General features: G+C 47.2%; 1 protein-coding gene across 5 annotated transcripts in view; it reads left to right on the top strand.

The window, feature by feature from the left end:
* The window catches only part of LOC137634617 (protein FAM133-like), a 153,317-nt gene that overhangs the window by 17,265 nt on the left and 122,338 nt on the right, over nucleotides 1-13,714 (top strand). For all 5 annotated transcript variants that reach the window (XM_068367086.1, XM_068367085.1, XM_068367084.1 and 2 more), the window contains exon 2: nucleotides 487-633. In XM_068367086.1, coding sequence (XP_068223187.1) covers nucleotides 487-633 — 147 coding nt within the window. The remainder of the gene's footprint in view (nucleotides 1-486; nucleotides 634-13,714) is intronic.

Below are 13,714 nucleotides of genomic sequence, written 5' to 3'. Positions count from 1 at the left end.
GTTATTTCAGTTTCTCAATAATTAAGCTATGTATTATAGATAAAGTATACTGAGGCCCTATAACATGGGGCTAGGGCCGTCAGTGCACCTCATTTGATACACTGTAAGTATTAAAAAGGGTCTTTGCAGCATTCCTTCAGCCCATAGCTGCGCTTGGTTTATATCCTTTAACTTGACCACTGTTCTTCAATATTTACTTCTTGCTGTCTCAATCTCTTAACTTTTACCTCATAGTGTAACAGTAGAATTTTGCTTTAGGTACACTGGGGTATTGAATGGTCTCTCAGACCACATCACTTTGCTGTATAGCCTAAATCCTTAAATTCATAAATCTATTCTGAGATGTGATAAGGTAGATTAGTGCTGATAAACATGATTTGTAATCAGAACTTCATGATGTTAGTTATCTTTTAAATTGACCACATCACTTACTACAGTATTTTGATATATATTTTGTGGATTAAAGCTTTTTCTTTTCTGTATTAGGTTACAAAATTATCAACATCTGACCTTGAATATCATCTTGGAAAGCTACCCTCTAAGACTTCAAGTGAATACGAGTCCAAATTTTCAAGACCTAGAAGGAAGATTTTGCCAGTTATAGGTTCAGAAGCTACTAGACACAAGATAAAGGTAAGTAGTCATTCTTTGTATGTCACTAAAGTAGAATATCATTGTAAGCTTTTGTTTGTCATATAAAGGTGGCAGATGCTTGTAATTTTGATTTTTTTTTAATGTTTTTGTTCCAACACAAATACAAACCTTCGTTCTGTATTGAGGAGAAAAAATCAATGCAAGCTGGCATACGGCTATAAATTTTTCAATATTAATCTTACCCGATAATCATGTAGCTGTCAACTCCGTTGCCCGACAGAATTCTACGGAAGGGATACGCCAGCGATCGCTATACAAGAGGGGGGTGTACTCACAAGCGCCACCTGTGACCAGGTACTGCAGTACTTCTTGTTGACACCACCTCAATTTTTCCTCTGTCGTGCTTCCGGCAAGACGTTCATGGATACGCTTATAATTTTGGAGTTTTTTGCTCACGATTTGGTGATGTATTTGCTCTAGAGTTTAGCTTTCGCTATTCAGGAAGTTTTATCATTAGCTTAGCTAGCTTTTGGAATTAATTTGATTAATTATGGTGACGAAGAGAGTATGAACTCTCTTTCACTTTTAATGGCCGACCCTTCCCTTAGCGGAAGTGTTGGTGTCTAAGAGAGTATAGACTCTCTTTCTTAATTTTGCTTAACAAAAGTTATAGATTTTTTTTTTTTTTTTTTATATCTCTCCGCCTTTTATAGGCCTCTTCGTTTAACTTCCTTTTATTATAAACTTATTAAAATTAATTTTTATATTTGTTTATATTCGACCTTTCCTAATAGTAGGCGGTCTTTTCTTGGTATCGAAGTTAATTAACATTGAGCCCGTCATTTCGGTTTTACCTGTTAACATATTATGCTATTTTAATGTTTTTTGAAAGAATTTCTTTGATAGTCTCGTACTGTTTTCAAAGTTGAACTAACGTTTTGTATTGTCTCAGCAGTTGTTGACGTTCAGAACGTTCAACTTGCGCTCTATCGTTACGATAGAGAGAGAATTTTCACGGTGTCACGTTGCAGTAAGAGTAACCGTTTCTAGCGTTTTGTTCATTCTTTCTTAGCTTAATGGTTTTAATTCTAATAAAGGAACTTTTTATTTGGGAAATATTTCAGTTTTTTTTCCTTTAACAATAATATGTTTTAACGATATATATGATTGGGCTCTTCTCTCAGGTTCTAAGTCAAGAGAGAGAGAGAGAGAGATAGAGACGGAGGGAGAGAGAGCTGGATAAACGTTTCGTTCAAGCGAGTAACGTTGTTATCGTTTTTGCTCTTCTCCCTAGTCTCTTTAGGGGAAGAAGGTAAACGTTTCTAGAGTTTTATTCTTGTTCTCAAGCTTTATGCGGTGAGAGATTTTAAACGTTGTTTATTTGATCTAGTGTTTAGTCTCTTTCCAGCCACTGAATTATTTATCTTTCATTAGATTTTTCTGTTACATTGTAATTCTGTTTTCGCAATTACTAACTTTTAAGGAAGGATAGAATTGCGTGTTTCAGGTACAAACCACTTAAAGTTTCGAGTTCAGTGAAATAAGTGCAAACAGAAAATCAAAAGTGATAAGTGATTAGCGCAAAGTGTGTCAGTGTTGTGTGTGAGGGTACTTCTGTGCGTGCCAGTCGTCCTCCCAGTCCGGGACCTCTTGCAAGCTCCCAAGCCCAGGGGAGAAGCAATGTCGAAGGGCAAAAGGGTTCGGCAGGCCTTGATCGGCGCACAGAAGTATCCTCGGTGGTTGCGGGCGTGTCTTACAGAGACCGTCACTCCCACCCGCAGACGATTGAGCCCTTATTTTGCTCGTCTGCAGAAGAAATTTCGGGGAGAAAACGCTGGACTCAGGTCTCAAGACCTCTTAAACGTAAAGTCCAGACCTCTAGAGTTCAACAACCCGGATGCAGTCATTGGGTTAGCTCTGACTCTCCGCAGTCATCAGGTGACTGCACACCTCCTAAGAGAGGTAAGGCGATGCCTCAACAGACCTCATCTTCTGTTAAGGCTTTGCCTCAACAGACCTTATCGTCTGTTGATCCCAAGATGACTTTGCTGCAGTCCATGCAGTCGCAGCTTGCGGTCTTAATGCGTGAGTTTCAGACTGAGAAGGTTACACCTTCTCCTGCGAACGCTCCGCCTCACCGCAGTCCAGTCTGCCAGGCGTACGAAGTTGAGGTTCCTCAAGCTACCTTACCGCGTTCGGAGTTGCCAGTTACCAGCGTTGTGCAGCAACCTCAACCTTCCTTAAGGCAACCTCAACAATGGGAGCAGGAGTCTTATGCCTTGAGGCAAGATTTTCTTGCAGTTAGACCATCTTCGAGGCAACAACCTCTTGAGGTACGACAACCTCTACCATCCTTGAGGCAGCCACCTCAGCTCTCGCAGCTGCTACCTCAACTTTCCTCAAGGCGAGAGCCTCACTCTTGAGGCTAGCTCCTCAGGAACCTCAACTCGTGAGACAGGAACTGCGTTCTGCGCAGCCGCTACCTCAACTCTCGCAGCTCACACCTCAAGAACCTCAACTCGTGAGTCAAGAGCCTCTCTCTGCGCACCCACCTCAACCCTTGAGGCAAGCGCAACTCTTGAGGCAGGAACCTCATGCTATGAGTCAGCCACCTCAACGCATGCATCTGCCACTTTCTCCTCAACTTCAGCCTCTTCCCATTCAACTTTGAAATAACATATGGCAATAATAACACCTCATTACTTTCATAACTTGCATTTGTAATCATATACATGTATGCCTACACAAACATTATGATAATGGAGGTTATTCGTATTACTTAAATAAAAAAATATATATGTATTCCTTGCAATATATTTTTAACAAAATCGCAAAATATGGCAAAAATATCTTCAAAACAAAAATGAATCATGAGTTATGAATGTAATGTAAATATTATGTTGATATTAAAACCCCATACAAGCATGCATGAAGTAATGCAGTGTTGCCAACAGGGCGAGTTTCCCTTTCCTGAGGTGAAGTAGATTATAGTACGTATATTTAGTGCAGCTTAATTCTACGATTAGCCGGCTATCAAATTCATCAACTAAACAGTCTAATCAATTCCCTCGGCACGTGCACTTTCAATAGACAGTAATGCGATATTACTCAATCTAGCACTGGTCATGGAATTTCTGAGAAATGTTACACGCCATGCAACATGCTCTGCTTACCATACAGCATGCTCTACATACAGCATGCTCTGCATACAGCATGCTCTGTATACCTTACCGCATGCTTCTCAGTCACACATCTTTGGTTGTTGCCAACTCACTAGACTGTCAAGCAGTTTCATAACGTTGCCTTCTAGTCTGCTGCTTTTGCACCAGTGAAACCCTCACTGAGAGAACTTAGCTTTTCTCGGATATGGTCCCTGTAGATGAGAAAGTGCTTTTCTCCCTCCTTCTGATATTCCCTTGAGGACTCTGTCATTTGGAGAGGAGCCTTTAGCTGCGTAGCCCCCTATGGACTTTTATTTAAGCATAACATGCTTCCAGGGAAGGTAATGGTTCCACTTCAGTCGCTAACCCCGTCTGTTACCACACCTGCTCCCATAGACCTTGAGCTGTGTTGCAAGACATGCAGTCCAAGCTTAGTCCTTGTTAGAGGATTTTTTGTTTACGGAGTCAGTGTGTCACTGGGAAGACGTTCAACAACCAGCAGAAGTGACTTGTTGTGACGCAGTGCGGCAACCTCAGCAACCCGATAAGGAGTTGTCTGTACGACCCAGACAGTCTAGACAGCTTCGGGTTGTCACTGTACTTCCTCGCTTCCCCATGGTTGACAGTTCACAGACTGTGCAGCAGTACCATGATCTTGTGTCCGGCTCCGTCAGACGACTGGCTTTTAAGAGCTCCCACAAGTCGTCGCTGTCTGGAGATTCTCAGATGGACTATGGATCTGACCAAGGAACTGGGCCTCCTGGTCAATTTTGAGGAGTCTCAACTCGTCCCATCCCAGACCATTGTCTACCTGGGTATGGATCTTCAGAGTCGAGCTTTTCGGGCTTTTCCGTCGGCCCCAAGGATCTTCCAAGCCCTAGAATGCATCCAGAGCATGCTGAGAAGGAACCGATGCTCAGTCAGGTAGTGGATGAGTCTAACAGGGACACTTTCATCGCTGGCCCTGTTCATCGTGTTAGGGAGACTCCACCTCCCCCCCCTTCAGTATCATCTAGCTGCTCACTGGATAAAGGACATGACGCTAGAGACGGTCTCAGTTCCTGTTTCCGAAGAGAGGAGGTCTTCTCTCGCGTGGTGTAAGAACAGCTTTCTTCTCAAGGAAGTCTACCTTTGGCTGTTCAGAAACCCGACCGCCGTCTCCTCTCGGACGCATCAGACACGGGCTGGGGTGCGACTTTGGACGGACAAGAATGCTCGGGAACATGGAATCAGGAGCAAAGGACACTTCACATCAATTGCAAGGAGTTGTTGGCGGTTCTTCTGGCCTTGATAAACTTCAAGTCCCTCCAGCTTAACAAGGTGGTGGAGGTGGACGCTGACAACACCACAGCCCTGGCTTACATCTTCAAGCAGGGAGGGACTCTTTCGTGGAAGTTGTTCTAGATCGCAAGGGACCTCCTCATCTGGTCAAAAGATCGAAAGCTCACGCTGGTAACGAGGTTCATTCAGGGCGGTATCAATGTCATGGCAGATCACCTCAGCCGGAAGGGTCAGGTCATCCCCACAGAGTGGACCCTTCACAAGAATGTTTGCAGCAGACTTTGGGCCCTGTGGGGTCAGCCAACCATAGATCTGTTCGCTACCTCGATAACCTAGAGACTCCTGTTGTATTGTTCTCCGATTCCAGACCCAGCAGCAGTTCACGTGGATGCTTTTCTGCTGGATTGGTCCCATCTCGACCTGTATGCATTCCCGCCGTTCAAGATTGTCAACAGGGTACTTCAGAAGTTCTCCTCTCGCAAAGGGACACGGCTGACGTTGGTTGGCTCCGCTCTGGCCCGCGAGAGAATGGTTCATAGAGGTACTGCAATGGCTGGTCGACATTCCCAGGACTCTTCCTCTAGGAGTGAACCTTCTACGTCAACCTCACGTAAAGAAGGTACACCCAAACCTCCACGCTCTTCGTCTGACTGCCTTCAGACTTTCGAAAGACTCTCAAGAGCTAGGGGCTTTTCGAAGGAGGCAGCCAGAGCGATTGCCAGAGCAAGGAGAGCATCCACTCTCAGAATCTATCAGTCTCAAGGGGAAGTCTTCCGTAGCTGGTACAAGACCAATGCAGTTTCCTCAACCAGTACCACTGTAACCCAAATTGCTGACTTCCTGTTACATCTAAGGAAAGTAAGATCCCTTTCAGCTCCTACTCTCAAGGGTTACAGAAGTATGTTGGCAGCGGTTTTCCGCCACAGAGGCTTGGATCTTTCCACCAACAAAGATCTACAGGACCTCCCTAGGTCTTTTGAGACCTCAAAGGAACGTCGGTTGTCCACTCCAAGCTGGAATCTAGACGTGGTCCTAAGGTTCCTTATGTCATCAAAATTTGAACCTCTCCAATCAGCCTCTTTTTAGGACCTCACATTAAAAACTCTTTTCCTCGTGTGCTTGACAACAGCTAAAAGAGTAAGTGAGATCCACGCCTTCAGCAGGATCATTGTTTTCACATCTGAAACGGCTACATGTTCCTTGCAGCTCGGTTTTTGCTAAACGAGCTTCCTTCACGTCCTTGGCCTAAGTCGTTCGAGATCCCAAGCCTGTCCAACTTGGTGGGGAATGAACTGAAGAGAGTACTTTGCCCAGTTAGAGCTCTTAGGTACTATCTAAAAAGGTCTTAACCTTTACGAGGACAATCAGAAGCCTTATGGTGTGCTATCAAGAAACCTTCTTTTCCAAGGTCTAAGAACTCAGTTTCTTACTATTCAGGCTTCTGATTAGGGAAGCACATTCTCATCTGAAGGAAGAAGACCTTGCTTTGCTGAAGGTAAGGACACATGAAGTGGGAGCTGTGGCTACTTCAGTGGCCTTCAAACAGAACCGTTCTCTGCAGAGTGTTATGGATGCAACCTATTGGAGAAGCAAGTCAGTGTTCGCATCATTCTATCTCAAAGATGTCCAGTCTCTTTACGAGTACTGCTACACCCTGGGACCATTCGTAGCAACGAATGCAGTAGTAGGCGAGGGCTCAGCCACTACATTCCCATAATCCCATAACCTTTTAACCTTTCTCTTGAATACTTTTTATGGGTTGTACGGTCGGCTAAGAAGCCTTCCACATCCTGGTTGATTTGGCGGGTGGTCAATTCTTTCTTGAGAAGCGCCTAGGTTAAAGGTTGTGATGAGGTCCTTTAGTATGGGTTGCAGCCCTTGATACTTCAGCACCTTAGAGTTGTTCAGCCTCCTAAGAGGAACGCTGCGCTCAGTAAGGAAGACGAACTTATTTAAGGCAGAGTAATGGCTCAAGTCGACTTCCTTACCAGGTACTTATAATTTCATTGTTATTTTGAATAACTGATAATATGAAATACGGGATACTTAGCTTCTTGATATACATGTACACTGGTTTTCACCCACCTCCCTGGGTGTGAATCAGCTACATGATTATCGGGTAAGATTAATATTGAAAAATGTTATTTTCATTAGTAAAATAAATTTTTGAATATACTTACCCGATAATCATGATTTAATTGACCCACCCTTCCTCCCCATAGAACCAGTGGACCGAGGAAAAATTGAGGTGGTGTCAACAAGAAGTACTGCAGTACCTGGCCACAGGTGGCGCTTGTGAGTACACCCCCCTCTTGTATAGCGATCGCTGGCGTATCCCTTCCGTAGAATTCTGTCGGGCAACGGAGTTGACAGCTACATGATTATCGGGTAAGTATATTCAAAAATTTATTTTACTAATGAAAATAACATTTTTTTAACGAAGTGTCAACATCTGGTAAGAACCAGTGGTACTGGGAAGAAAAACTGGCAACCCCCCCCCCACTCATATCTTTTTCACTTTGATTTTAGCTGTAGTTGAAGACAAATGCCTCCTTCCACATTCGGTAGCTTTAGCAAATTAAACATTTACTCTTTATTTTGTGCCCATTGATGCATTAACGTGCAGAGGATATTGTCCTTTACTTGGAGACTTTATTAACATCATGGCTCTATTAACTCATTAGGTTGGCTAAAGGTGGGCTAGGGTCTCACCTTTACCTCCTTGTAGTTAGACTTTCCTGAAGTCTTACGATCAGAGAACCTCTTTGAGGAATTTTTTCCCCTTCTGTATTAGCCAAACGGTTGATGGACACGCAAACAATGTGCGTCCTTATAAGTGCTGTTGATTCAAAGTTTTTAGCGTCACTTAGAAGCGGTTGCTTAGCGTTTGATCGCCTGACTTGGTCATCAGTTAAATCACTTTTAGTGTTTTGGAAGGTTCACATTGTAAGCTACCTATCGGTACACTCGGGTGGATGCTAGGCTTTCACTTGAGAGATATGATTGCCTTTTTCTCCCTCTGAGCCCGTCGACCGTAAAGGTTTTCAGCGGATGCAGTTGCTACTGTGACCTGCTGTCCTGGCCTGGTAGTTTATCTATCCAGGCAGCTTGGAAACATCCTCACATTTCCAATACTAGGGTGCTATAGCTCTTTGTAGTTCCTAGATGTTGGCAGCTGTCTCAGTGGCTGATGGCACCAAAGGTGAAAGCCATCCTTTCACATGATAGTTTTGGTTAATGCTCGCAATTTCTCGACAGCTTCTAAGCCAGGCTCGCAGCACAATTCAAGCTCATAGTGAGCCTGGATCGCAGCCCAAGAGTGTTTTGCATAAAGCAAGTGATATCTCAACTCCTCGAGTCAGGCTTGTGACGCGATTCAAGCTCACAGCGAGCCTGGATCGCAGCCCTAACCGTGAACGGTAGTCTTTCACCTGGGAGTTTTGGGTAATGCAAGTGATCTTTCAACATCTTGCAAGCCAGGCTCGCAGCGAGGTTCAAACTCATTGCGAGCCTGGATTGTGCTGCCAAAGGTGAAATCTAGCCTTTCACCTAAGTTTTGCTTAAAGGAAGAGATATCTCAACTCGTCGTGAGCCAGGCTTGTGATACGGTTCAAGCTCGTAGCGAGCCTGGATCACAATGTCAGACGTTGAAAGCTAGCCTTTCACCAGAGCTTGCATGCAATCTAAGCTCGCAGTGACCATGGATCGTTGCATAAAGGTGAAAGCTTTCCTTTCACCTGAGAGTTTTGCTTTTACCTATGATCTTTCAACAGTTTGTGATTCAGGGTCACAACATGATTTAAACTTGGGTAGCCTAGATCGCAGTGCTAAAGGTGATTACTCTCCTTTCATCTGATAGTTTTGCTTGAAGCAAGCGATACGATCCAAGCTCACAGGTAATCTGGATGATAATGCCAAATATGAAAGCTATCCTTTTACCTGAGAGTATTGCTTGGAGTGAGCAATCTCTCAACGCCTCGCGATTAAGGCTTGCGACACGTTTCAAAATCGCAACACAATACAGGATTACAGCGAGCCTGGATCACACAGCTGTGACTGTCATGCTCTTCTGAGTGGGGTAGAGCTGACGAGCCAGGGTTGCACACCTGTGACAGATTGCTTTCCGGTGTGGACTCGCGATTCTGTCGTTTTTGGCTCTTAGCGTTACTTAAGGTTATCACAGAATATTTCTCAACAATCAAGGTGGTTGCTTGGGTCATCCGAGCTCTTGTTCTCCCTTGAATGCTCCTTGAAATTAAAACCTGTCTTACTAGATCTGTAACATGCATGAGGCAGTTAGGAATCTAGAATAAGTGGTAAGAGTACAAGGGTAGGTTTTCTTATCAAAAAACCTGTGTGCCTGTGATAAGTAATTTTATATAGTTGTCTACTCTATCCAGTGTTCACATTTTAAGAGTGTGTTTATGGATACAATTGTTTCTGGTTCCTGAGTTTCTGAAACAAGGCAAGACAGAAGGTTATTGGAAGATTTTACATTTTCTTACTAATCTCTCTCTCGTAAGATAACATTAAAAATCCCAGGTTAACTGTAGCCATTCCTGAAAATTTTTGATGACTTTAGATTTTTATTGTCTCGGTTTATCGTGATCTAACTCACAAAATTGTTTCTTCTCGCTTTAATCTCCGCTAAGATGATTAGCTAGTTGCATGGTCTCCCCTATGACATCGCCCATTCTTTGGGATGGGGGCAAGTTACTTTCATTCCTGAGTTTGTTGCTAAGACTCAAATCCTGATTGACTGCTTTTGTGTCCTGTAAGAACATTGAGGTACTACTCGAACTCCAGGATCTCTCCCACAGATCAAGCATTTGCTTGTCAGCACGTGCAGAAAGAGGGTGACGAGGAACTCCTTCTCCTCATGGATCAGGTAGGTCATCGACCATGCCATTAATCTTTCCCCCATCGACAGTAAAGGGTATGACACTAATAATAAAAAGACATTTGTGTGAAAAATCTTAATTTTTTGTATGTTAGAAAAAATACCATATTGCTTTCAGAATTGTCATTTCAGTGTTTTATTTGATTTTCCTCAAGTCCTTTATAATGTTTTATTCTGTTTTTGTTTCACTTAAAAGGTGGTTGGCAGCCCGCCTTACTCCCTGTAGGGCTCAGAGATGGTACCGAGACTTACTGTTGTGCAGCTTAGCAGTTCCACATTATCATATCTTAAAATTTCTGATGTGCAAAGATTTCAAGGTTGTGATTAGACGATGGATGTGGTGTGTCGAGATTTCAAGCTCGTGATCAGATGTTTTTGGAGTTTTTTTTACTGTGGGAGATTCTTAGGATATTAGTACAGTGGACACTTTAGTGCATGCATGCATATACCAAGGCCCTTCCCCCAATTTTGGGGGGTAGCCGACATCAACAAAGAAACAAAACCAAAAAGGGGACCTCTACTCTCTACGTTCCTCCCAGCCTAACAAGGGACTCAACCGAGTTCAGCTGGTACTGCTAGGGTGTCATAGCCACATTATCCACCACATATGAAGCTTCATAATGCTGAATCCCCTACTGCTGCTACCTCCGCGGTCATCTAAGGCATCGGAGGTAGCAGCAGGGCCTACCGGAACTGCGTCACAATCGCTCGCCATTCATTCCTATTTCTAGCACGCTCTCTTGCCTCGCTCACATCTATCCTCCTATCACCCAGAGCTTCCTTCACTCCATCCATCCACCCAAACTTGGCCTTCCTCTCGTACTTCTCCCATCAACTCTTGCATTCATCACCTTCTTTAGCAGCGAGCGATGATGGTGCTGACGGCTCTCCTCCCCCTTCCGTACATCCTTTGAAGGGGGAAGTGAGTCCTACGGGCTCTTCTGCTGTTCAGCTTCCCTCTAAGGGAAGTGCCTTGACTGAGACTCCTCTTCGGAGGACTGATGGTCCTGATGATCTTCCCCGTGGCCGCCTTCGCTGTAAGGCTCACCGTCCGCTGCGTCGCAAGGGCCTCCCTTCCCCTTATAAGGGGGTTAAGAGGCGTCTTTTTGGATCTTCTTCCTCCGAAGGGGACTCTCCTCGTCGTACTCGGCCTACAGCTCCTGTTCCTTTGGACCTCTCTGCAGACCGTTCTCCAACTCCTGCTAGAACTTCACCTTCTGGGGAACTCGTCACCCGATGGGCAACGGTCCCTTCGGGGCAAAGGGATTCTTCCCTTTCACGTGCAGTGTTAGCGCACAGGTGCTCTCCTGCTCGTCAGCGCTCTCCTGCTCGTCAGCGCTCTCCTGCTCGTCAGCGCTCACCTGTTCGCCGGCGCTCTCCTGATGTTCGCCCTCCTCGTCAGCGCTCTCCTGAGGACATCCTACATCCTGTGGTTCCTGAAGAGCGCTTAGCGCGCCAGCATTCTTCTGCTCGCCCTTCTGCAGTGTTAGCGCACAGGCGCTCTCCTGCTCATCAGCGCTCTTTTGAGGATCATCGCCCTCCTGCTCGCCAGCGCTCTCCTGTGGTCTCTGATCATCCTGCAGTCCCTGTTGGTCACCCTGCGCGCCATCAGTCTCCTGAGCTCTCTCGCGATCCTCATCCTGTGTCTACGCAACATTGTCCGCGTTCTCCAGCGCGTGTTTCAAAAGCACATGTTCGCCCACGCGCCTACGGTCTTCCTGTTCCTGTTCGTGAACGCGCCGCGCCACCTATTCCTTCACAGGATCTCACGCGTCGCCCCCTTGCTCGCCAGCGATCACCTGCTCGACAGCGTTCACAGGCGATTCTAGTATCGCCTGTTCGTCAGCGTTCTCCTACGCGTCAACGCTCGCCTATTTATCGGCGATCTCCGGACCGCCCGCGTGATTTACAACCTGTGCGCACGCGTTCTCCAATGCTTCGTCGACCAGAGGTTCTTGAAGGACATGGTTCGCCATCTACTAGCTCGCCATCGCGCGATCATTCACCTGCGCGTGTTGCGCGCTATCGCTCGTCAATGTATCACCATGCGACAACGCGCCATCGCTTACCTGCGCGTTAGCGTTCGCCAGCTCACCCCCGATCGCCTGCGCGTCTTGCGCGCTATCGCTCGCCAACGTATCACCATGCGACAACGCGCCATCGCTCACCTGCACGTCAGCGTTCGCCAGCTCACCACCGATCTCCTGCTGATCTACGCCGTCAGCGACCTTCCTCGCCCACGCGGCAACGCGTTCCCTCGCCATCGCGCCAACGCATTCGTTCGCCGACTCGGACACGCGCTCGTTCGCCTGTACACCCTCGCGCCCACTCGCCCGTGCGACCGCTCGCCTGCGCGCCCGTGCGACCGCTCGCCTGCGCGCCCACGCGGCCATCCGCCTGCGCGCCCGCGCGACCATCCGCCTGCGCGCCCGCGCGACCATCGTTCGCGGCGAATTTCGCAGCCAGTGGTAGCAGCAGGAACGAGTGTTCCTAGACAGCGCTCGGGATCGCCTCCACCCAAACGCAGGACTGTAGTGCAGGACAAGGAAGACACTGCGGAGAGGTTAGTGCATCATTCTTCCCCCCCTTCTTTTCAGGCAGGTACTGTGGTGTCCACTCCAAAGGATCGCCCGATCCCTTTCCCTCCAGCGAGGATTTCGGACTCTGTGTCCGTGGAGCAACAGACTTGGTTTGGTCCTCTGATGCGGGCGTTAGTGAGGGTTATGAAACCAGCACTCGCCGATCAGGGCGACAAACCAACGGCTGCCTCTCCTACGCTGAAGAGAAAGAGAGGAGTGGACTTCGTGGTGACTTCCCCCAGGGCGAAGTTGGTTCCCAAGAGGTCTGTCGCGAAGCCCCCTTCTCCTACTCGAGTGCTTTCTCCTTCTCCCGTGGACGAGGCATTTCCGTCCTCGGGTGAGTCCAGTGAAGCGGTAGTCTTCCCCTTGGCACCAAGGGGGGAGACTTCGTTTCATGGAGGAGAGTCGTCTCGTGAGGAAGGGGCTCCTCGAACCTCTTTGTTGGGATCCTGTATCCCTCCCAGGAGGGAATCCAAGGACTCCAAGACCGTCCCGAAATCATCTTCGAGGATTCGCCAGGAACCCGCGGCTCCCCGGGGGAATGTCCACGCTTCACCCCAGGAAGAGAATCCTGGGACAGGAGACTTAGCTGCCAGCCCGCAAGGAGGAGATCAACAGGAATCCGAACATGCCTTCTGGCAGGTCCTGAGCCTGATAAGGCAACTTAACGGGCTTATGGACCCCGTAATCGCCCCCCGTGAAGGCAAAGACACTATCTTAGATGAAGTGTTTGACGTTCGGAAGGCCCCCAAGTCCAGTGCGGCTCTGCCCTGGTCTCGGGGTCTGAAGAGTGCCAGAGCTAGGGCCAACGCTTAGCTCGCGATTCTTGCCTCCTCCAGTCGTTCCTCTGCCGGGAACAAGCTCATCCCTCCTCCTCGTCTTCAGCAGAGGATGTATTTCGAGATCTTGGGTGAGGCCAGCCTCGCTCTTCCTCTCCATCATTCTGTGGAGGAGCTGGCGAAGGGAGTTCCCTTTGAGAAGCTCTCTGCCCGGCAGGTGTTGTTCTCGGCGGCAGAGATCCTTAGCCATGAAAAGGTCGCTAAGTGTGCCATGCAGGCCACTTCGTGGCTGGACTTTTGGCTAGGAACTCTGGGCATCCTATTGCGCTCGGAGGACTTGTCCAAGGAGACCAATAGGAAGGCCTGGAGACCTTCTTACTCTCGAGCACCCGCTCCATCGAGTTTTTGGCGCACCAGGTT

Source organism: Palaemon carinicauda, chromosome 45, assembly GCF_036898095.1.
Source record: "Palaemon carinicauda isolate YSFRI2023 chromosome 45, ASM3689809v2, whole genome shotgun sequence".
Lineage (NCBI taxonomy): Eukaryota > Metazoa > Arthropoda > Malacostraca > Decapoda > Palaemonidae > Palaemon > Palaemon carinicauda.
The sequence above is the reverse complement of the archived record's forward strand: the minus strand, read 5'-3'. Positions and strand labels throughout refer to the sequence as shown.